The following is a 23317-nucleotide window of genomic DNA, read 5'->3' as shown; positions in this document are numbered from 1 at the left end:
CCACCTCCCTGGGCACCCTCTGCCAGTCCCTGACCTCTCCTGCAGCAAAGAAATTCTTCCTAATATCCAGCTTAAACCTCCTCTGGTGCAACTTGAGGCCACTTCCTCTTGTCCTCTCAGTAGTTACTTGGGAGATGAGACCAACACTTGCCTCACTCCAGCCTCCCTTCAGGTAGCTGTAGAGAGCAATGAGGTCTCCTCTCAGCCTCCTCTTCTCCAGGCTAAACAAACCCTCAGCCTCCCCTCCTAAGATCTGCTCTCCAAACCCCTCACCAGCTTCACTGCCCTAAATCCTTCACCTGAATCCCAATTCTGAAACACCCCCAGCCATGGGTGCCTGGAAGCTGGCTGGTGTCCTGCAGGAGTCATGGCAAGATCCAAGGCCTGCAGCTGGATCCACTGCAGGCACTGGGAGCTCCCCCCCAGCCCACCAGGCTGTTCAACTCTGAAGCTGTAATCACAAGGGAGCTGGAGGAAAATGTGACTCTCCTGCCAGCTTCCACAGCCAGCTCTGTTTTATTAACTCCTTTAAGTTAATTATAACTATGTCAATGTTAAACTGTTTCTCACACTGTGCTGGAAAAATCTGCTCTAGGCTCCAGCCCAGAATTGCAGGAATTGGTTTGCAAAGAACTCTTCAATTGTTGCAAAAAAACCCACCCCCAAACCCCACCCCCCAAATCCCAACCCTAACCACAGCCAAGAGCCCTCCAAAAGCCCTCAAACACCCAAGGATGAGGAAAATCCTACTTCCTGCCCTGGCATCCTCACTGGGGGTGACTAGAGTGGTTTCTGCAGGACTCTCTTCTCTGATTCATCCTGGGAAGCTGAAACTGGTGGATTTTGGTCCATACCTGATGCTGGAGCACAATGGAGTGCAGGCACCACCATGTACTGAGCACAAAGAGCTTCCAGCATTTCATCCTCCACAGCAGAAAGAAGAGGTCTCAGGGAGACCAGATTTGTCCCCCAGCATCACCTTAGGGCTGCAGGCAACTCCCAGTGTGCTGCTACCCTGTTTAGACTCCTCGAGGCTGAAAGCAACATGAAGTGTTCCCATCCCTATTCCTAAAGCTATCCAATGCCTGGGACAGATGAAACAACCTCACCCTGCCTTTTTTTTTGCTGCTACAACTTATTGTGCTCAGTGTGCTGGCTCAGCTCTGCCACCCAAACCAAGCTCTCTGCAGTCAGACACTCTCTTCCCCAGAGAGGCTTGCTGGCAAACTCTTAAGAAGTCAGAAAAGAGACCCAAAAAACCAAACCCCAAGCAAACTGCTTTTGTTTGCTCAGGATGAATTTATGACTCAAACAAAAGCCTCCACGCTGCCTGCCGGCCTCAAAGGGCAATAACTCATCCCTCACCCAGGCCAACAAATAGCTGCAAATGTGCATGTGTCTCCCATCCACATTCCTTCCCCATGAAGGTCCTCTCAAACAAGAGACAGCTCAGCGTTCCCCAGGAATGGATCCAGCAGCTCATGCTTTGAAACTGATCACAAGAAGGCAAAGAGGTGGTGAAGCTCTTCAGCTCACAAAGCACTTCAGTGCAGCCCCCAAGGCTGGCACTGACGCTGCTGCTCAGCCTCTCCAGCCACACAAGCTCTGGGGAGACCTCACCTGCAGCGCTGCATCCAGTTCTGAAGCCCTCAACATAGGAAGGACGTGGACCTGACTGAGTGGGTCCTGAGGAGGGTCACAAAGAGGGGGCTGGAGCACCTCCCCTGTGAGGGCAGGCTGAGGGAGCTGGGGTTCTTCAGTCTGGAGAAGACTCCAGGGAGCTGGGGTTCAGTTTCTTCCAGTCTGAAGCCATCACCATCACTCCATGCCTTGGTAGAAACAGTTCCAGGTCCTTCTTGTGCTGGGGGCTTCAGAGCCAGACCCAGCACTGCAGGTGGGGGCTGAGCAGAGCGGTGCAGAGGGGCAGAATCCTCTCCCTCCCCCTGCTGCTGGGGATGCAGCCCAGGGCAGGGTTGGTTTCCTGGGCTGCAAATGCACATTTTCAGCTCATGCTGAGCTTCCCAGGAAGCAGCAGCTCCAAGCCCTTCTCCTCAGCACTGCTCTAGCCATTCTCTGCCCAGCCTGGATTTGTGCTTGGGATGGGGAACTTCATGAGGCTGCCTTTGGCCTGTTGAACCTTTGGACTTCAGCTTGAGGAAGAGCTTTTCAGTGTGCTCCACAACCACCATTTCTGTTCTTTAGGGTCACTGCAAACCAATTCAAACACAGAAGATACATGTCCTGCAGTTCCCTGAAAATGAGGGAAGTTACTGCCTAACAGCCCTGGGTGTTAAAAAGCATTATTAAAATGGTATATGCCCCTCAGCTCCTGGCTTTCCACAAGTTAATGTCTCTGCCTTTATTGTAACCCATAAAATCTCCCCCTCCTCACTCTCCTTTTCATAGGCTGCTGAGGCTTTATTTCTGCTTTGGCTTCTTGAAGTGTTAATAAGCTGGGGAAGACAATCTGGATGCACACTGGAAAAGAGGCACTCCCAGGACATTAAAACAATTCACAGCATTGCCAGCCCAGAAGGGACAGAGTCCACACAGCAACTCCACTGCTACCTACAGCTGGAGGAACTTCAGACAGTGACAGCCAAGACAGCCAGTTTGAGTGCTCAGGAGCAGGAATGGCAAAGTGGTTTGCATTAGAGCAGCCTGCAAGTAGGTTCTAAGTGCCTGATGTAAATAAGTTCACTTTATGACTCAAGCAAGCAGCTTTGGAATGAGGAGGGAATCCCTGGGTTCTAATCCCACAACTGTGACACCACCAGGGAGTGACAGGCCAAGGGATTTTACAGTTTTCTACCTGTTTGCCCTCAAACATCACTCCTGAAACTCTGCCAGGGCAAACAGCAGAGCTTTAAGGGTGGCAACATTAGAGGCACTGACACCAAGTGCAAGAGAGCTCCACCAGTTCTCAGTTGGGATTCTCACACCCAAACTGATCTCTCTCTGCTTCCTTTCACACCTTCCTAGCTCAGCAGGCACTCAATTGTTTATCCAGCAAGCATTCAGGTTCAGTGAGACTGGCAGAGTACCTGCTAAGGTATCCAGGGGTCAGGACCTGTGTGCAAGTGAACAAGGCACTTCGGGAATGATTAGCAAGGCAGCAGTTGAACAACAGAAGCCATGCTCTGCTTCAGCAGGGCCCAGCAAAGAGGGAATGAAGGAGGAGAGAAGACAGCTATCTTCTTGTGTCCCCACCTGCCAGACCTTTTAGTCATAGCCTGCTAGAAACAGCCCCCCAAAGCTGTGGCTTTGCAGACAGCATTCCTGCTCTCTAGGTTCTATTTTCCACCATTCAGTGCACCCCATGGAATCATTGGGGTTGGCAAAGCCCTTTAAGCTCACCCACTCCAACCATTCTCTAACTCCACCAAGTCCAGGGCTAAACCATGTCCCTCAGCACCACATCTCTGCCTCTTTGAAACACTGCCCCAGAGGCAAGGATTCAATCCCTGGGGAGCCTGTTCCTGTGTTTCAGAACTCTGGAGGTGTTCATGGCCAGGTTAGATAGGGCCTTAAGGAACCTGTTCTAGTGGAAGGTGTCCCTGTTAGGGGGCTGGAAGTGGATGATCTTTAAGGCTCCTTCCATCCCAAACCATTCTATGAACCTATGCAAATGAATCAGAACTTTCCCCTGCTGGCAAAGAGCTCAGAACCCATTTCATAGTATCACAGAATCAGTCAGGGTTGGAAGGGACCACAAGGATCATCTAGTTCCAACCCCCCTGCCATAGGCAGGGACACCCCACACTAGGTCAGGCTGGCCAGAGCCTTGTCCAGCCTGGTCTTAAACACCTCCAGGGACAGGGCCTCGACCACTTCCCTTTTCCCTTTGACCTACAGCACCTTGCTCCAGCATCTGCCAAACCTGATGGCTTTTCCATCAGAAGGCAGGTAATTTTAATCAAGCTGATGAAACCCTCACTGCACAGGTAAGGAGGTGAAGTTTTCCAGCTCTGGCGTGCCAGAGAATCCCTCTGGCTGCCGCTGAGGCACAGAGAAGGAGAGGCTGCAGCAGATCAATTGCAGCCCTGGCATTCAGCAGCAGACTAACAGCCTCTTGGAGGATCTCTTTGTGATAGACACAAAGAGGGATTAGAGCAGAGAGTGAACACTTGGTTTAAGTTATGGGTAGTCCTCTGCTGTTCTCCTCCCCCCCCCCCCCCCCCCCCCCATTTTAATTCATATTCATCTTGGCAAAATCTTAGACAGACTATTAACTAATCTGAAACAACATCACAGCTGATACAACACATCAAGCCATCAGTCAAACGAACATGTCAGTGCCATCTACTGAGGCAGCAAAGACTCAGACAAGCCCAGAAGGCTGGGGCTTATTATCTTCACAGCCATAATGAATAGGCAAAGAGTAGGAAACATAAGCAGGGTATTCCACTGGCACATTTGGCTGGGTGGTGGTGGGCTTTGAAGCAGGGAAGGTGCCTGGGAGATGTTTGAGGAGCAGGGATTGCAAGGGGGTGAAAACAGCGAAGGGCTGCGCCACACCTCGCGGTGGTTTGCTTTCCCTTCGCTTGCCAATCAACCCCTCCCAGGGCTCTGAAAACCCTCGGTGAGTGAAACAGAGCAGCAGCTAGGAAACCACCCCTGGGTTTTAATCAAGGCTGCTAACTGGCACAGGGAGTAAATCACAGCCAGCAATTCATCCAAACCCAGGGAGGCCTCCTGGGTTGTCTTATTCACCTAACCAGCAAACCCCAGGCCTGAGCCCAAGGTGCCCAGCAGCACAATAACAAATGTTAGCTGTCCAGAATCCTTTGTACAGCCCTGCACAGGAGGCTGCTGCTGTGTCCCCAGCTCTGCAAGCAGCACAAATCTGGCCCAGCCTTCACTTGGACCCCCCTGGGCTGGACCAAGGTCTGCTCTGTTTTCCTCTCAACAAAGACTTCGAGAGATTTATATTTCCCTTTCCCTCTGCTCAGCTGATCTGCCTGCTTTGCACTTGGAGGGAAATAAATCTATACAGCAAAGCCTGCTCTTTCTGGGTGTGCAAAAGGAGACCTGGAGTGGCATTAATAAAACAAAGTGTGTTTCAATCCCAACCTTCCCTACCTCCAGCCTGCCAGCTGCCATGCAAGCTCTGAGCCTCTCTCTGCTGCTGCAGAAGGACCAATTCCACTTCCTCAGATGCACCTTCGTTATCTTTTGCCCTGTTTCCTGATGGAATGGTTCCCAGTTTGCATACAGGAGTCCTGTCCTGGCTGCAAGCCTCCCCTATAAATCACAGGTGTTACCAGGGAAGTGGTGCCTTTGTCCTCAGCACAATGACAGAGCAGAGAGGTAGGCAAGGGGAGCCCGGTGGGCAGAGTATCAGGTTGTTAATCTTCTTTAAGAACTGAAGCTCAACTCAGGCCTGATGCTGGAGCAGCTGGCATTGTCATGAATTATCTGACTGAGAGATTTGACTTCATCACAGCATTTTATCTTGGGATGAAACCACAACTGGATGAGGAAAGGAAGGAGGAAGAGGTGCATTTGGTTTTGGTCTCACTGCTCAGTGCATCCAAAACCTGCTCCTTAAACCTTGCAGGTCAGGAGAGAGGATTCTTCCCTTTTACACCGCCCTTGTGGGACCCCACCCCAAACACTGCCTCCAGTTCTGGTGTCCCCAGCAGGAGGAGGACACAGAGCTGGTGGAGGGAGTCCAGAGGAGGCCACAAATATGATCCAAGTGCTGGATCACCTCTGCTATGAGGACAGGCTGAGGGAGCTGGGGTTGTGCAGCAGATCCCAGGGGGACCTCAGAGCTGCCTTCCAATAGCTGAAGGGATCCTGCAGGAAGGCTGCAGAGAGACTTTTGCTGAGGGTGTCTGAGCCAGGACAAGGGGAAGGGTTTGGAGCTGAGGCAGAGCAGGGTCAGAGTGGAGCTGAGGAAGAAGTTGTTCAGCAGGAGGCTGCTGAGCCTCTGGCACAGGCTGCTCAGGGAGGCTGTGGCTGCCTCCTGCCTGGGGGGGTTGAAGGCCAGGCTGGGTGAGGCCCTGAGCAGCTGAGGCTAGCTGAGAAGAGTCCCTGCCCATGGTGGGCAGGTTGGAGCAGCTGAGCTCTGAGGTCCCTTCCAACCTGAGCCATTCTGTGGTGCCAGCTGTGCAACACACAGGCTATCATTTTCCCTGGTCTGTCACTCACTCATTTCCAGTGTCTAAACCAACCAGGCTGGGCACCCACACAACTGCCCCAGCCTGAAGAGCTCAGAGGAAGAGCAGCACCAATCTCCAAGCTGCATTTTTCAGGCTACTTCTGAAAAACAAAACCCCAGCCCACTGTTTTTTCCCCACTCTCCCTCCCAAATATTCCACTTCCTCTCCTTAAACTAACTCTTGTGAGAGGGATCTTCATCCTCCCTCTCATTCAGGTGAATTAACTATTCTTAGTTAAATAGATTTGCTTCCAGCCTTAGTCTGATGACAGATTAACTCATGGCTGGTGGGATTATGGACTTACCTCTGGAACTAAATCACTTTTGAATCTGAGTTATAGCTATTAGTTCCCTAAAGCTCAGCTGAACAGCTTTGGGTAGCTCCTTTGTGTTTTGGAAAGAATGATTAAACACCACCAAATCCAAGCTCCTGCTCACAACTCCAGTCAGCAAACAGCTGACTGAACTTTCTTCTCTTGGTGAGGAACAGCTGAGGTTTGCATGGAGCTTTTTAAAGCCATATCTTAATGTTTGCCCTTCAAATTAAAACGTGCTTGCCATGTTTGGTGGCTTTTAAGCACCTAAACCCCTCTCACTTGTTACTAAGGAGAGGAGACCAACTCCCACCTCACTCCAACCTTCTCTCAGGGAGCTGTAGAGAGCAAGGAGGTCTGCCCCCAGCTTCCTCTTCTCCAGACTAAACTTCAGCTCCCTCAGCTGCTCCTCCACCAGCCCTGTTCTCCAGACCCTTCCCCAGCTTTGTTGCCTTTCCCTGGGCATGCTCCAGCCTCTCAATGTCCTTCTTGGAGTGAAGAGCCCCAAACCAAACCCAGTAGTCGAGGAATGGCCTCACCAGTGCCCAGTGCAGGGAAGGGAAGCCTTCAGCCCCTTTCAGGGAGCTACACAGCCCTGCAGAGGTGGTCAGGGTGGTGGGGGGAAGGGATCCATGTCCAGCTGCATTTGCCAAAGTTTAGTCTATGAACAAAATTATTTGCTCAGATAGACTACAGCTCAATATTGATGCAGATAATGTTCCAGCTAGGAGCCAGCCACAAATCTCTATCATTTGCTCAATACACAAGGTACTTGTTATTCAGCTGGAACACATTTAATATACACCAGCCTGTGAAATTCTCAAGCAGCTCAAATTGGTGGGTGCAGCTCAGCTTCAGCACCAGGCAGGAGACAAATGGGGTCCCATCGTGCCAGAAGAAAGGAAGGATTTAATAGAAAGCAAGGGCTCAGGGGTGGAAGGGAAAGGAAAGCACGTTTGTCACAAACTTGTGGCACTGGAGTCAGGCTTAGAGACGCTGATCCCTTCCTGGGAAGCGAGGAACAAAGCCACAGCAGCACAGGCACACAAGGCAGCCGGCGCTGACTGCCCTTCGCAGGGCACTCTCTCAGCACTCCCAGCTACAGGCTACTCCTCGCTCCATCGGCACCCCCACCCGGGCCGCCAGGGCCCTCCCTTCCCTGCCGTTTAGAGTTCAAAACCTCGAATCGCCCCTCGGAGGCTTTCCGTGGGCTGAGGGAGAGAAGGCCTGAAGGTAATTATGGGACAGCGTTTCTGAATCGAATCGAAGCCACCCACTGCAGGCGAGCGGGGAAAGCAGGGTTGCAAGGCAAAGCCTCCCACTGCAGGGCTTGGATTTGCCTCTCAGAGGGAGCAAGGGAAGGGAGCTGCGGGCACCATTTCTTAATCAGCTCAGCTGACGGCCTATAGAAGCCCTCAATGGAGGAGCACAGCTGTGGCCCATAACTCTTGACTTGATCTTCCATGGTTTGCCTGAAAAGAACAGAAATGCACTAAAGCTTCTGGCCATTAAATTGGGGCTTTCAAACCTGCCATCGGCTTCGGCCAGAGCGGAGGAGGGGGGAGGGAAATGTTTCCTTTTCAGCAAGCTGGCCGCGAGGTTGAGTGTGAAAAGTTCTCATGATATATACACAACACACTGAAGTATCCCATAATAGCCCCAACGATGCTTTTTCTTGTAAAGCCCAAGACGGAGCACGTCGTTTAGCAACCCCAGCCTTGCGCGGGCTTCCCTCGGCCGGGCCCCGTGGGTTTTGCTGGGGCTCCAGCAGCCTTTCTTCGGCATTCCCGGTCAGCAAAGTTCCAGAGGAGTGCAAAAGCAGCTCCTTAGTCAGAGGATTTTTTTAACAGAGTACATTTGTCAGCGCTGGCATGTCACACAAGCTCCAGCTCACATGCACTCGTCCGAACTTGGAGCTGTCAGCTCTGTGGATTCCACTTTTCCGTCTTCATTTGAAAACGCAGCCGAAAGGCGCAGCCCCGGCAGCCAGGGGAGGAACAAGGGGGAAGGCAAGCTGCCCGCATCTGCCTTCTGCCGCCTGCCCGAAGTTCTTAGAAGGCTCCGAGAGACTCGCAGCACAATCACCTAATTAAAGGGACTCACCCTGGGAGCCTCCTTTTAAAAACCTCCAGGTTTTGACCCAACAGCTCCGGCATTTGCCGAGGGCTTTCAGGCTGCTCTCTGCCAGGTGCTGGAGCAGCAATGGTTAATGTGTGCTCCTTGCCACCTCGCAAGCAAAACGCTCATTAACAACACTTAGCACAAAGCAGCCAAGTTCATTTTTTCCCCCTTCACCTATCTGCTATCTACTAAAGACTCTCCTTAGCGCTGCTGCAGAAAGGGATTCCCCCCCTCCCCTTCCCCAGCCGGCAGAATGCAGCCTAATGAGGGTGCGTTTGAATTTGCATTTCCCCCAGCGTGCTCAGGATGTGAATTCCTGCAAATCCACAAACATTTGGCTTCAGACCCCGCAGAAATGATTTTCCCTGCGACGCTGGGAAAGTACAGAACCTCCACCTCCATATTTTTGTTGTTACCTTCTCTCCCCCTCGCTCCCACTTTAATCTTTTTTGTTTCAGTGGCGTGTTACAGCTGCTCTGGAGCTCTGCTGCCGGTGCAGCCTGCATGCCGGGGCTGTAATTCAGCGGCTCGCAAGCCAGATCCGACTTAACAGCCTCGCATGAGCCATCTTTGATCTAAAGTCTCATAAAAACCCAAAGTGGAGAGCGTCAGCGTCGGGATGCAGGGAGATGTGAGCCAGCACGGAGCCCCCTCTGATGTGGAGCTCTGGGGTTTTAAGCTGGGAGTGCTCCCCGTTAAACAATTTGTTGAATCCGCTCAGCGCACTCCAGAGCGATGCTGAGTTAAGGGCTTCCTGCTAACGAGGACGGTCCTTCCATTCACTGCCACTGAAGGGAGAGGGGGAGCTTTTCTCTGCACAACCCACCCACATCAACTCAACAGCCCCTTCCATTGTGCCTAAGTGTGGAGGGAAGGTGAAGTGTTTATACACCGAGCCATCAACAATAGGCTGCCGAGAGCAGAACATCCCCAAAGGCTTCATCCCCCAAAGGAAAAGGAAAAACCAACTAAGCCAAAACAAACCCCAACAACCAAACCAGCCCTCGACGAAGCGTTCGGGATGAGAACCACAGAGGTGGTTAGACAAAGCCAGAAACTTCCAGCGTCTCTCACCCTGCAGAAAGTCAGGGATCAAGGGGGATCTTTTAGAGCATGTCCCACGACACAGCTCGGAGGAAGCTGGAGCTAGAGAGATCTCCTCTTCCCCGTCCCCACATTTTCCTCCACCCCTCTCTTTTAATTGTTCTCATCTTCCTTCCCCTCCCATCTTTCCCCCCATTTCCCTACCCCCCCTTCCCATCTTCCTCCTCCTCCTTCCCCACTCCAATCATTCTCTTCCCCCTCCACCTTCCTTTCCCGCCCCCCCCCCCATCCCCTTGATCTGAAACTCTGCACCTAGTTATAGGCAAACTTTTCCAACAGCTTAGCTTAGGATCTCTCCCTTCGTTTCCAACCAACGATTTTAACCCAAAATATTTCAGCTGTATTTTGACATGGAGCTGAGCTCAGCGTCAGAAACCCTTTCACACCTCCCCAAAGCAAAGCACACGTGAAAGAATTCCCTACTACCTCAGGAGACAGAAGCTGGTTTCACAGCGTTCCCTTTTGTTAGGCATTCCAAATCCACCTACCAACCTCTTGCAAGGGCTGAGGAAACACTCACTTGCACTTTGTGAGTTGCAGGAGATGTCCCAAGAAATTTCAGTATGAAAACAGTTAAGGGAGGGAGGGGGGCGAGGAGGGAGGCCAATAAAAATAGGACCTTAAAGGACATATTCAGTGTTTTACACTGCCTGTGCCACCGGAGAAGGGGTTTCCTGTCACTCATTCTGAGGTGCTGAGACAAAGCAGTGACTACTTAACAAGCCAAGTGCATTTTAGCCCCGGAGAACACAACCTGCAGAGCCTGCTGCGGGCAGCGAGCTGCAAGCAGCGAGTGAAGGATTCCCATTAGCCGCAAGAAATCCACTGCAGCAGCAGCAGCAGCAAAGAGCACTCCAGGCTCTCACACTCGGCAGCAGGCAGGGACACAGCGAGCTAAAGGTGCCCTTTCCCCCCTCCCCCGCCGTGATTAACGGTGCAGCACACAGCAGACACATCCTTTGCCTTGCCCCTCTCCAGCTGACCAAGCCCAAGCACCCTCTCCCTATGCAAGCTGCGGCACACGAGGTTGATTCGCAGCTTTCCCCTCCGTTCTCACAGGCCTCCAGCCTGCCTTTGTACCACACTGCCATCGGGATCTCCACAGGAATTGCAGCAACAGCTTCTTTACCGACAATCTCTGGACACACCAGGGCCAAACAACCCCCTCCCCGCCCCCACTTTCGCCTCCCTGGCCGTACCAGCCTCTAAGCGGTTGCATGTGTGGCTATTGTGGAGCCCCTGCCCCCGAAGCAGGCGAAATTCTTTGTAACAAACAGAACTTGCACAAGACCAAGAATTATTCCAGGCCTGAAAAGCTGCCAACTTCAAAACACACTTGGAGGCAGCTCATGTTAATAGGAAGAACGATTAGGGGGGTAAATAAACAAGGGGTTTACCCTTCATTTGACAGCCTGCCTGGCTGGGGGGGGGACACACACACACATCAAATGCTGCTCACGTTTGGCACATCGTTGTCAAATATTTGCACCTAGCCTGTTTGCAAAGCAATTAAAACCAACACCAAATGGGTTTTTTGTTGCCCTCTCCTCCTCCTCCTCCCCCTTTTTGTTAAACATCTGGCAATTGCTAACCAACAGCAGCCCCCAAGGGTGGCTACCAAAAGGGGAGCAGCAGCAAACCGATGCACACACTGCTGCTGGCTGTGGACAGGACCCAACTCCAGACATTTCTGCTAAGAGCACCACTCGATAATCCAAGGGCAAGTTTAATCCTCAGCGTTCACACCCACACAAAGTTCTTATATCCACAGTTCCATCGATTTCCGCCCCCCCTCTCATCCAGCTCCCGCAGCCCTTTTCCCCCATCCTCACATCCCAGCCGTGCATCTCCCTTCCTCCAGCAGCAGCTCAGCTCTCGTCTGCACCAAGACTCCCCCTTTCCCCCCCCTGCCCGAACCCCTGTTTTGGCTTCCAGTCCCACCTCCCTATCGCCCCTCTCAATCCGGTCCCTATTTCTTGCCCTGCCTCCGCACGGGAGCGACTCCGCACTACTTCGGGAGCGGCTCCCGCCCAAGTCAATTAGAGTTCTCCCCTGGCTTGAGGAACCGGCAGCACTTATCCCATCTTTCACTGCACGCTCCCTCGGCTTCCAGCCAGCACCTCCTCCGAAGCAGCAGCAGCAGCACGAAGCAAAAACCATACACAGCAGCGAACCTTACAACATTTCGCACAAGGGGAACGCAGCCGCTTCGAGAGCTGGCAGCATCTTTGCTCTGAGTGAAGGCACTTCCCCTAGCCTCCCCCTTACCTACTGCTGACTCCACTGGGGGCTTCCTGCACGCCTGTCGCTGTCCTCCTGCCGGCTGTACCTGGCGAGCAGGAGATGTTTTGGCACACGGATCACGCCTCTCTCTTTCCTCCCCGCAGCCGCTCGGAGCCCGGGGAGCCTCTCCTAAAACGAGCAGCGCTTCCAAACTTACCTCCTCCTCCTCCTCTTCCTCGGGGGGGGGGAGGCTCACAGGCAGAAGCAGCTCTGCTCTGGGCTTAGCTGAGCCTTCGCAGGAGGGCTCCCAAACCGCCGCAACCCTCTCCGCTTCCAATGGTGTTTGAAAGGGGAGTTCAAAGCACGGAGGCGGGCGCTCGCCATCGAGGTCCCTAAACCCGAGGTGCCCTCAGCCCCCCCCAGCCCTGCCCCTCATTAACTTCTGCCGCTCGCCCCTGCGCAGGGACACTCGCAACGCCCGGGGGGGGGTCGGTAAGGGAGATCCGAACCGGCGCCGGCTCCTGCCCGCTGCCTCCCCTCGCCCAGCACGGCCTGAGGAGGGGGCCGGGCAGAGTTTAAGGCGCTTTCCCCCCTCCCCGCCAGCAGCCAGGCCACGACCCGCGGCACGGCCGGCCCGCAGGCCGAGCCCCCGCGCAGGCCCCAGCGGGAGGGGCCGGTCCCGGGGTGGGTGTGAAGGGGGTGTGAGGGGAAGGGGGGCGGGGGGTCGCTCCCGCGGCACCCTCGCCTCAACAAAGGGAAAGTTGCGGAGCCGCCGCTCCGGCGCTGGGCTCCCGCCCGCAGACAAAGGCGGCGGCGGCGGCGGCCGGGGCCGAGGGGAAGGGGGGGACGGGGTCCGCCTCAGCACCCCTCCGGAACAACCACACTGGGGGGGGGGGGGGACACACGACTCTTAAAAGGGAGGTGGGGGACATCACGGTCCAGCCCCCTCCTCACCGCGGGGTGCCCCCCCAGCTCCTCGCCCCTCTCCCCACCCTCAGCCCTCACGGGGGTCGCGGCCTCCCCCCCCCCGCCCCGGGCCCCTTTATTTACCGCCATCATCAGCACGCGCGAGCTGTCACCCAGCGCGAGACACCCCAACGGCCACCGGCCACGCCCCTCTCCCCGCCCATTGGCCACCCGCCGCTCCCCGCCCCGCCCCGCCATTGGCTGCCGAGCACGCCACACAACGCTCCCGCCTTCCCACTCGCCTCGCTCGCTCTCCCTCCGCGCTCCGGATTCAGCGCCGCCGCTTACGCCAAATCCGTGGAGCGATGCTTGGTGTTAACGGCGAGGCGAGCGCACCGGCGGGCGTCGCTTGCGTAGTCTACGGCAGCGGGAGAGCGAGGTCTGGCGGAGCTTACGAGTTCCGCGTGGCCGCTAGGGAGAGCTCTTCAATGGCTGAGGCTGGAGGAGCGGGAGGGCAGCGCCGAGGGGCGGGCAGCGGCCGGCCCGGCCCCGCACGGTGACGTACCGGGCTTTGTGAATCCCAGGCTGAAGTTTGGTTGAGTCACAGGAGGGTAAATAAGGATGTTTCGGAGACAAAGAGACTCTTAAAGGGGCAGCGCGGGAGGTGGCGCCCTCCTGCGGGGCCCCGGAGGTGGTTGCGTGGGGTGGGAGATGCCCCCCAGGGGCCCGGAGGCGAGGGGGACCCCGAGGCGGTGAGGGTGAGCACCCCCCAGGGCCCCTGGGGTGGCTGCGAGGGGTGGGAGGCACTGCCTCGGCCAGGGCTCAGCTCCCAGGAAGCGAGAGGGCCGGCAGGGACCTGGGGGGGAGGAGGAGGAGGAGCAGAGCATCCCCGGGGGCAGGCCTGCAGCTTGGCCGCCTCTGCCTCTGCGCCCTGCGAAGCCACTGCCAGGCCCTGCGAAGCCACTGCCAGGCCCTGCCGTGGCAGCAGACGGGGTGGGTTTCAGTGGCGCTGGCTGAGGCCATGCTGTAACACCACCGAAAGCCCTCTGCAGGCTCGCTAAGGCGCAGGCTGGCACGTCCCAAGCCACCCGAACCTGCCCCGGCAGAGCAGAATGAGGAGTATTAACTACAGCTAATCAGTCACAGGATGGGAGGGGTTGGGAGGGACCTCTAGAGGTCCTGGAGTCCAAGCCCCCTGCCACAGCAAGCAGGGCAGGTCACACAGCAACACAGCCAGGTGAGGGTTGAGACCTCCTGACCTCCCTCTCTGGGCAGCCTGCTCCAGGGCTCCCACCCCTCACAGAAGTTTCTCCTCGTGTTGAGGTGGAACCTCCTGGCTTCCAGCTTGCACCCCTTGTCCTGTCACTGGGCACCACTGAGGAGAGCCTGGCACCTTCACCCTGACACCCACCCCTCAGCTATTTACAGACATTGATCAGATCCCCTCTCAGCCTTCTCAAGATGAACACAGCCCCAGGTCCCTCAGTCTAATCAGATTAAAAAGCAATCATTCTATCCATCAAGAATGCAAAAAAAAGCCCCAGAGTAAGAGCAGCCCCTCAGGAGGGGCAGCTGATCCCCTCCTGCACAGCACCAAGCATTTCTGCTCAGCCATGAAGGGCTAAATCCTGACCCCATCCTCACACATGTGGAAACCTCCTGACGTCAATGGCTGGCATGGTGTAATGGAAGGCAGAACGTAGCTCAAGGGGGCTCATTTTATTCCTCTAAGAACAGCACAGTGTATTAAGAAGAGCACAGAAGTCCCCAGGGATCCCAGCATGCATTTTCTGTTAAGCCATGTGACCAGAGTTTTGACATCTCTGCTTACAGAATGCAGCTCTCAGGAATTAATAAAGCATTAGCATGACTAATCAGATCATTAAAAGGTATTTTGGGGTTTGTTTGAGGCTTAAAATAGGCAACAGGCTGGAAATAACCACCCCTGTGAAGGCTGCAGTTGGGTTTTGTAAGCTTCCCCCAGCCACAGGGATGGCAGCAGGTCGGATTCTCGCTGGGTTTTCAGTGCACATGGCATGGAGTGGAGCTCAGAGTGGCAAAAACTCAGTGTCCTCAGCACACTGCAATTTCTACCACTCTCCTGGTGCATCATGCCAGTTATCATGGCTCATTAACCAGCTCTTTCTGCACCCAGTGCTGATTAGGTTTATGAAATGCCCACACCAAGAGGCTCTGGGTCCTCTAACAGTGAATTAGCTTTACAGGTACAAATGGTACTCACAAAAGAAGTCCTTCCTAAACCACTGCTGCTCCACCAGGCAGCACATCAAGTGACAAAGCAGCTCCTTTGCCCCCCCCCTGCTGCTCCAGAGGGAAAGGAAGCTACTCAGGAGAAAGCCATTTGTGCTTTCTGGCTCTTCAGACTCTTCCAAGACCCCCAGATTGATGAGGAACCACCAAGACCTGCTGCAGGCAGGCTGCAGGCTGCTGCTTCACAAGGATCCCACCCCCCTCCCTCCCTGCCAAGCTCCCTTCCTAAACCCAGCCTCAGACCTTCCCCACCTGGATCCTTTAAGCCTGGGACACAGGCTGCAGAGCTGGGACCCTGCTCTACACAGGAGCCACAGGGGAAGGAGAGTGCAAAGGCTGTGACTGAATCAGGGTGGGGGAGGTCTGGATTCTGAGACCAAGGAGGAGGAGAAAGAGTTAAAAATGGCAGCTACAAGCCAGGCAGATACTGAACAAGTACAACACCAAGGGGACAGCTGGCTCAAGGGGGATCTCATTCCCCTGCTTCTCCTGCTGTAAGAATAAATCACCCCTAAAAAGGGGAAAAAAAGAAGAAATATCCAAGTGATATCAGATGGTTAAATCTCCTGCTTTTGACTCTTATCCCCCAAGTCTTTCCTTGCTCCCTTCCAGCTGCTGAAGACACCAGGGTCTCTCAGATGAGAGCTGGTGTGCAGGGGTGGGATATTTACCACCTGCCTCCCAAGCACTGAGCCAAAGCAGTTGGTGTTTGCTTTCTCTGCACAAGAGGGCCCCTGCCAGGCTCATTTACTGATTTATCACCAGGTTTCAGCAGCAGCATCCAAGAGGCAGAAGATTTTCACACTCCCATCAGAGAGGAAAGCTGAAGGCAAGCTAAGAACATCCCCAAGAGCAGGACTGCAAGAACTCCTGGAGCTTCTGCCCCGGGGAGAGCAGTTTGCTTCAGGGGCATAAAGCTCTTGAACCAAAGCAAAGATAAAGCTCTGCTGATTCTCTGTCTCCACACAGCAGCAAAGCTCAGGAGCTGCAAAGACACAAACACAAACCTGCAGCACTCTTGGTGCGGGGAAAGACTCCCAGCTGCTCACCAAGGACACAGCTTTTTATTTGGGTGGAAAAAGCAGGGCCAGGACACTTTCACACAGAGATGGAAACCTCTCACACAGCTCCTTGCAGTCCAGGAAATCCTGCCCTTCTGCACAGCCTGGGCTGGGATGTCTCCTTTTCCCTCCTGCAGATGAAGCACTGCACAAAGAACCAACAGCACCAAGGGCCTGGGCCCAGACTCAAACCCACCACAGGAAGAAAGCTGCCAAACATTCAGGACTTTGCCTCTGGAACAGGGGAAGAAGATTGAGAAGACCAAAAGAACAACCCCCAAGCCCCAGACCTGGGCTGCCTCCAGTGCCACATGTTGGAGGGACTCCTGATGCAGAGGGGCAGGCAGGAAGGAGGCTGCAAACCGAGCTCCAGGGAGGCCTTTCACCTGATCCCCGCCACAGGAACCTGCTGCTGCTTGCGGATCTTGTTGAACAGCTCCATGTACTGCACCATGGTGTCTGCTGGGCTGTAGATGCTGTCATGCTTGGTGCTGAACACAGAAGGGATGCCAGGAGTGTGGCTGCCCATGAAGCTCTGCATGAACTCCATCAGCAGGTTCCAGCAGTCGTTGGCTATCACGCAGGGGCAGTACTCCACCTGGCAACAGAAAGCACAGCCCTGGAGCGATGCCCACGCAGCCGATGTGCTCTCCTCTCCCTGCATCCCAGAGTGGCTCAGGTTGGAGGGAGATCATCTCCTCCAACCTCCTCACCACGGGCAGGGACACCTCTCTCTCCACTAGACTGGGGTTGCTCAAGGCCTCATCCAGCCTGGCCTTGAAGCCCAGCTCGGCAGCAGCGCTGACACCACAACATCTGTGTTTACTGCAGAGAAGAACTGAGCCACTCCTCAATCCTCCCCCCTGCTGGCTGGGAACACCTGCCTGATTAACTCCTGCCAGCTAAGGGGATTGCTGTGCTTAGGAAAAGCATCAGCTCTGATTTTTAAAGACCTTTAATCATCTAATTCTCAGCTGTCTCGAAGACAGGCACCAATACATCTAGATGTCTGCAGCCTGACCTGCCCTGCTCTGCCCTCCCCACTCTGGCACAGCCCAGCTCCTTGCCTTTTCCTAAGAGGCTTTAGAGCCCTGCTGAGGCTTGTCCACAGCTTGTGAACCTTTGACTCACACTCAACCATGTCCTCAAATGCCCTCCTAGATCCTCCCATACCCTCCTGCTGAAGGATCTTCCTTTAGAGTTTGCCTCAGCCTAGCCTCTGCCCTGTGAAACATCCCTCAGAGGCTGCCAGCTGCTGCTCTGAGCCTCAGCAGCAGTCACAGCACCGAGCAGAGAGCACAGAGAGGTCTGCTGCAGGCTTTGAGCCCCCCCCAGCACAGCAGTCCAGCTCAGCACGCCATGGAGCAGGACTGGCACGTGCCAATAGCCTTCTGCTGAGGAGAAGACCATTTCTACACCTCAGGAGCAGGACCTGGGGCAAGAGGACCCAGCTCTCCTGGGGCAAGAGGACCCTGCTCTCCCGGGGCAAGAGCACCCTGCTCTCCCGGGGCTGTGTCTGCTCCAGGTGGGGGAAGCAAGCAGGGCCCAAATCAGCAGCCGAGGAGGTTGGTTTGCCCCCCTCCGTGTGCTTATTACCCTGAAGCGTGCTCCCCATGCTGGGCAGCAGGACCTGAAGCAGCTTTTTAGTTCAGTGGCATCTCTTTGGGGTTTTCACAGGCTTTCCTGGAGCTGCAGCTGAGCCCCACACCACCTGCCAGGGCTCAGCCTCGCCCCGACGACGAGCGCCCTGCCTGCTGCATGCAGCCCCGCACCTAGGGCACAGCACCAGCAACAAGCCAGACAGACACAGAGAGGACGTGGGATTGCTCCTCCAGGGGGGGATTTCCCTGCCTGCAGGCGTGCCTCACAGCCTTCCAGGGTGCTCCTCACCTCCACAGAGATGCCCCGGGCGCTGGGCCCCATGGTGACCGTGCCCACCTTCACCAGGAAGTCGCAGTACTGGTAGCGGGTGCCCCGGCTCTCTATCTTGTTGGCCTTGGCGTTCTGGAAGAAGCCTTTCAGCTTCACCATCAGGATGTCAAAGTTGGCATCTGCCACGAGGCAGGGGCCGCTCTCAAAGAGAGCGAAGCAGCTGAGGGGGTACTCGGAGTTGTGCATCACGTACATCAGCTTGCCTGTCTGCCCTGGAAGGAGAGCAGTGCTGCTTCAGCTGCACAGCACCCAGCAATCATTCCAGATTGCTCCTAACGTCCAGCCTAACCCCCCCCAGCACCATGAGGCCTTTTTGTCCTGTTCTGCCCCTTGTTCCTCCAGAGGAGACCAACCCCCACCTGGCTCCAGCCTCTTGAAAGGATTTGTAGAGAGCGAGAAGGTCTCCCCTGAGCCTGCAAGAAGTTTCACAGCCCTCAGCACCAGGTACAGGGATACTCCCCCTCCCTAAGGAGAGACAGGAACCGCAGCTGGCACCTCTGGTGGTGGGGAAGGCAGCGAGATGCCTGCTCCTTCCCCACCGTAACAAACGAACCCAAATAAAGCAGCTATGCCCCGCGGGAAGAGCCTCGGTCCTCCCGGCTCCGGCTGCAGCCGTGGCCTCACCCACAGCAGCCACTCGTTCCACGGGAGGCCGCACTGTTACCGTAGCCGGGGCTGCCCAGCCGGAGCCTGGCTGAGGAGCTGAGAGCGGCAGCAGGAGGAGAGCGACCCGGCCGGCGGAGAGCCGCCCCCGCCCCGCCCCGCCCGTCCCGGCGCTGACCTTGGCTGCTGATGGTGGAGGCGGCGGTGTGGTAGGTCTCACAGTCCACGCAGAACGTTCCCTGCTTCTCGGCCCCCAGCAGCTCCAGCTTCCGCGTCAGGAGCTCCACCGTCTGCTGCACGCTCTTCCCCTCCGCCACCGGCACCTGCGACACGCTGCCACCGGGGAACGGGGGAGAGTCAGGGGCGGGCCGGCGGCTCCCCCCGGCCCCCCGCGGCGGGGAGGCCCTGCCCAAGCCCCCATCCCTCCCTCCGCCCGTACCAGGTGACCCCCATGCTGCAGCGCCGCCAGCAGCGTGACGCCGGAAGGGGCGGGGCAGGGCCCGCGACGTGCGCCGGAAGGGGCGGAGCCAAGGCGCGCACGCTGCCGGTGGCGGAGCGCAGCCCCCAGCGCGGCAGCCCCGGGCCCGGCCCTGGTCCTTCTCCCTCTCCCTAGGCCGGCGCTGACGCTCAGCCCCCGCCGCGATGCCCAAGGCCCGGCGGCCGCGGGGCTCCGGCCCCGATCCCGGCCCCATGCTGCCGCTGGCCGAGCAGATCCTGCGGGAAGGGGCCCCGCGGGCCGCGGTGCGGGAGAAGCGGCGCGGCAGGCAGGCCGGCGAGGAGGAGGACGGCGGCGAGGGTTATGTGGACGCGCGGCTGTCCCGGCGCATCCTGGAGCAGGCGCGGCGGCAGCAGGAGGAGCTGGAGGCCGAGCACGGCCCCGGCGTGCCTGCCGCGGCTAAGCAGCGCAGCACGGCGCTGGGTGAGCCCCCGGTTCTTCCCCGGCCGCCCCCGGGCTGTCCCGGGTGCGAGGCTCCGGACTCAACCCGCGCCGCTCCCCCGCAGGCCCGGCGGTGCGCGGCCCCGGCTCGGACTCGGAGGACGATGAGGAGTGGCCCTCGCTGGAGAAGGCAGCGCTGGTGGCGGGGCGGAGCGGGGACTATGGCGGGGAGGTGGCGGTGGACCCCGAGGACGAGAAGGCCATCGAGATGTTCATGAACAAGAACCCTCCGCTGAGGTGAGGAGGCGGCGGGAGAGAGGGGCCCGGGGCTGCGGCTGCTGCCGCCCAGCGCGGCGCCTAACCTCTGTGCCCCCCGCGCCGGCCCCAGGCGCACGCTGGCAGACATCATCATGGAGAAGATCACCGAGAAGCAGACGGAGGTGGAGACAGCGCTGTCGGAGCTATCAGGCTGCCCCATGCCCCAGCTTGACCCCCGTGTCCTGGACGTCTACAAGGGGGTCAAGGAGGTAAGCCCAAAGCTTCTGAGCCCCACAGCTGCCCCCTCTGCCCCTGTGCCCTCCCAGAGAGGCTGTCCTCATCCTCACTGTGCAGGCACTTCTGTGTGGCACCTGTGCTCTGTGTAGTACCAGGGCCTGGAGGACCTGGAGAGGGGCAATCTCCTGAGCACCGTGCTCAGGGGGAGCTGGGATGCTCCTTTCTTACCAGAGATGCTGGAGGAGGGCACAGCTCTTTTCCTGGTGATGTTACAAGCCCTGCAGCCCTGCCCTCGGCCCCTGTGTCACAGCCTGGCCTCTCTCTGTGTCATTTAAGGTGCTGTCCAAGTACAGGAGTGGGAAACTCCCCAAGGCATTTAAAATTATCCCTGCCTTGTCCAACTGGGAGCAGATCCTCTACATCACCGAGCCAGAGGCCTGGACAGCAGCTGCCATGTACCAAGCCACCAGGTGGGAGCAGGCTGGGAGCTGCTGGCCTGGGGTTTTAAAGCTGTTTTTGCTTTCCATAACTGGAACCAGGACTTCCAAACCACCACCCTGGCCTCCTCTCTCCGCTTCTGTGCTTCAGGATATTTTCCTCCAACCTGAAGGAGAGGATGGCTCAGAGGTTCTACAACCTGGTGCTGCTGCCGCGGGTCCGGGACGACATCGCCGAGTACAAGCGCCTCAACTTCCACCTCTACATGGCCTTGAAGAAGGCTCTGTTCAAGCCAGCAGCCTGGTTCAAAGGTGGGGAAGCTCAGCAGGGTGCCTGTTGTGCTCTGACAGGACCCTGTCCCCTGGGGCCCTGGGGGCTCTGTGGGGAGGAGGAGAGATGCAGAAGGTTCCCCTTGGCGGAGAAGGTGGCATCAGAACCTCCCTCCAGGAGCCTGCTTGAAGTGTTCAGGGAGGAAGGATGATGTGCTCTGGGTGCTGCCAGTGGAGCTGGCAGGTGTTGGGGTTCTGGAGGCTGGTGCTGGGTGTGAGCCATCCTGGGGCTGACCTTGGTCTTGTCTGGCAGCCTGAGGGAGTTTGAGGCTCACGGCAGGGGGATGCTGCAGCCCCTGTAACAGCAGCTGCAGGAGGAGCTGCTGGTTCCTGGGGTCAGATGTGTCCTGAGATGGGAGGAGGGGCTTCATCCCAGGGGGTTTCATCCCAGGGGGCTTCCTGCTGTGGGTTAGACAGGTGGGGTCTGACTCTTCCTCTGCAGGGATCCTCATCCCCCTGTGCGAGTCGGGGACCTGCACGCTGCGGGAGGCCATCATCATCGGCAGCATCCTCACCAAGTGCTCCATCCCCGTCCTGCACTCCAGGTACCAGGGCTGGGAGGCTGCTGGGGGCAGAGCTGCTCCTCTGGGGACACCAGTGCTGCACCTCAGGCTGGCCCTTGGCCTCTCTGACATCTTGGACGTGGCAGTGAGCTCACTTTAGCTCCCTCTGGGGTAGAGGTGGGAGGCTCGGGGTTGAAATTGTAGTCCAGAGGAGGCCACAAAGATGCTCCCAGGGCTGGAGCAGCTCTGCTGTGAGCACAGGCTGAGGGAGCTGGGGCTGTGCAGCCTGCAGAGGAGAAGGCTGCAGGGGGACCTCAGAGCTGCCTGCCAGTTACCTGGAGGGATCCTGCAGGAGGGCTGCAGAGGGACTTCCCATGAGGGTGTGCAGAGGCAGGCCAAGGGGGAAGGGTTTGGAGCTGAGGCAGAGCAGGGTTAGAGTGGAGCTGAGGAAGTTCTTCAGCCTGAGGGGGGTGGGACTGGAACAGGCTGCCCAGGGAGGGTGTTCAAGGCCAGGCTGGACGAGGCCTTGAGCAGCTGAGTGTAGCTGAGAGCTGTCCCAGGCCGCGGGGGGGGAGGGTGGAGCAGACACCGGGGGGTCCCTTCCGCCCCCAGGTCCGAGGCCGGGGGCCTGGTGGGCTCTGCCTGCTGACCGGGCCGCTCCCTGCAGCGCCGCCCTGCTGAAGCTGGCGGAGATGCAGTACAGCGGCGCCAACAGCATCTTCCTGCGGCTGCTGCTGGAGAAGAGCTACGCCCTGCCCTTCCGCGTGCTCGACGCCGTCGCCTTCCACTTCCTGGCCTTCCGCGCCGACCCCCGCCGGCTGCCCGTGCTCTGGCACCAGAGCCTCCTGGCCCTGGCCCAGCGCTACAAGGAGGACCTCTCCTCGGAGCAGAAGGAGGCGCTGCTGGAGCTGCTCAAGTTCCACAGCCACCCCCAGATCTCCCCCCAGATCCGCAGGGAGCTGCTGGGCTCCAAGACGCGAGACCTGGAGGGGCCGGAGCCGGCGGCGCTGCGCTGAGCGCCTGCGGCCTGCCCGCCCCTGGGCTGCTGCCGGAGGAGCTGAGCCCTGGGGACTGGGCTGGGAGCCTGCAGCCTGGGCTCCTGCTGCTCCCACACCACAGAGCTGGAGCCTGCTCCCTGTGCTGCTTGTCCTGGGCCAGGACAGCCCTTGTGCCCCCTGGCAACCTGGGGCCAGGACAGCCCTTGTCCCCCCTGGCAACCTGGGCCAGGACAGCCCTTGTGCCTCCTGGCAACCTGCCCCAGGACAGCCCTTGTGCCCCCTGGGATCCTGGGGTCAGGACAGCCCTTGTCCCCCTGGCACCTGGGCCAGGACAGCCCTTGTGCCCCCTGGGATCCTGGGGCCAGGACAGCCCTTGTGCCCCCTGGCACCTGGGGCAGGAGGCTTTGGCCTCTTCCTGTGGTGGAAAATAAAAGCTGAGCCACCTCCCTGGGTCCGGGGTGGCTCTGCCCTGCCGCTGTCGCTCTGCAGTCACGTCGGTCCTGCCCTGTCCCCTCCTCGCCTCGGCCTGTGCCCAGCAGGGGGCAGAGCGGAGCCGCCAGCCCCTGGCAGAGCTGCAGTCTGCTGCCGCCGCTGTCCCCAGACGGCCAAGGGAGAAGGGACCTCTGAGCCCTACCTCTGCAGCTGGGCAAAGGGAGCTTGGCTGGGGGCAGAGGGCTGGGGCTGTTCCCAGAGCGCCAGACAGCTCTTGGCAGGGGACAGAGCAGCTCCTGCTGCTGTTGCCCAGGGGCTCCTTGGGGCATCTCTGTGCCCAGCAGTGCTCTCCCCATCCCCAGCATGGCAGCCAGCCACCCCCTCCCTAGGGACACTGCTGGACCACTCATTTCCCCAGCTGCCCCCTGGCTGTATCTGGGCCACTGGCCTCAGCTGCCCCTCAAGGCCACAGCCTGGCCTGCTCCTGCCAGCCTGCAGGCCTGGCACCTCCATGGGAAACCCAGTGGGGGCTTCCCCCTCTGCC

The 23317-nt window shown here is 57.6% G+C and overlaps 3 protein-coding genes across 8 annotated transcripts in view; 1 reads left to right on the top strand and 2 right to left on the bottom strand.

Moving 5' to 3' along the window:
- Positions 1-13035, bottom strand: part of USP49 (ubiquitin specific peptidase 49) — a 30220-nt gene extending 17185 nt beyond the window's left edge. The window contains exons 1-2 of one of the 4 annotated variants that reach the window (XM_068159760.1): positions 12979-13035; positions 11974-12034 (exon numbers count right to left, since the gene is read on the bottom strand). The gene's annotated coding sequence lies outside the window, so the exon portion shown is untranslated. Of the gene's footprint in view, positions 1-11973; positions 12457-12978 lie in introns of those variants that run through there. The other 3 variants (XM_068159761.1, XM_068159762.1, XM_068159764.1) reach the window with 3 other exon arrangements.
- A 3092-nt stretch (positions 13036-16127) lies between these two features.
- MED20 (mediator complex subunit 20) lies at positions 16128-19189 on the bottom strand. Of its 3 annotated transcripts, XM_068159757.1 has the most exons (5): positions 19141-19189; positions 18880-19034; positions 18458-18511; positions 18057-18310; positions 16128-16764 (listed from the first exon to the last, which is right to left on the bottom strand). In XM_068159757.1, the coding sequence occupies exons 1-5, from the start codon at positions 19152-19154 to the stop codon at positions 16549-16551; spliced, it is 693 nt and encodes a 230-aa protein (XP_068015858.1). In that variant the 5' UTR covers positions 19155-19189; the 3' UTR covers positions 16128-16548. The 3 variants fall into 3 exon arrangements, with proteins under 3 accessions (XP_068015858.1, XP_068015859.1, XP_068015860.1); XM_068159758.1 differs by lacking the exon at positions 18458-18511; XM_068159759.1 differs by lacking the exon at positions 19141-19189 and having other exon boundaries at positions 18458-18563; positions 18880-19117.
- Positions 19190-19216: 27 nt separating this feature from the next.
- Positions 19217-22821, top strand: BYSL (bystin like). Its single transcript, XM_068159756.1, has 7 exons — positions 19217-19620; positions 19704-19875; positions 19967-20105; positions 20410-20543; positions 20662-20822; positions 21283-21385; positions 22011-22821. The coding sequence occupies exons 1-7, from the start codon at positions 19344-19346 to the stop codon at positions 22357-22359; spliced, it is 1335 nt and encodes a 444-aa protein (XP_068015857.1). The 5' UTR covers positions 19217-19343; the 3' UTR covers positions 22360-22821.
- The last annotated feature ends 496 nt before the right edge of the window (positions 22822-23317 follow it).

The sequence above is a fragment of the Melanerpes formicivorus genome, unplaced genomic scaffold (genome assembly GCF_026170545.1).
Source record: "Melanerpes formicivorus ecotype bairdi unplaced genomic scaffold, bMelFor1.0.p_v2 SCAF_46, whole genome shotgun sequence".
In the NCBI taxonomy this organism is placed as follows: domain Eukaryota; kingdom Metazoa; phylum Chordata; class Aves; order Piciformes; family Picidae; genus Melanerpes; species Melanerpes formicivorus.
This window is presented reverse-complemented; position numbering and strand designations above follow the sequence as displayed.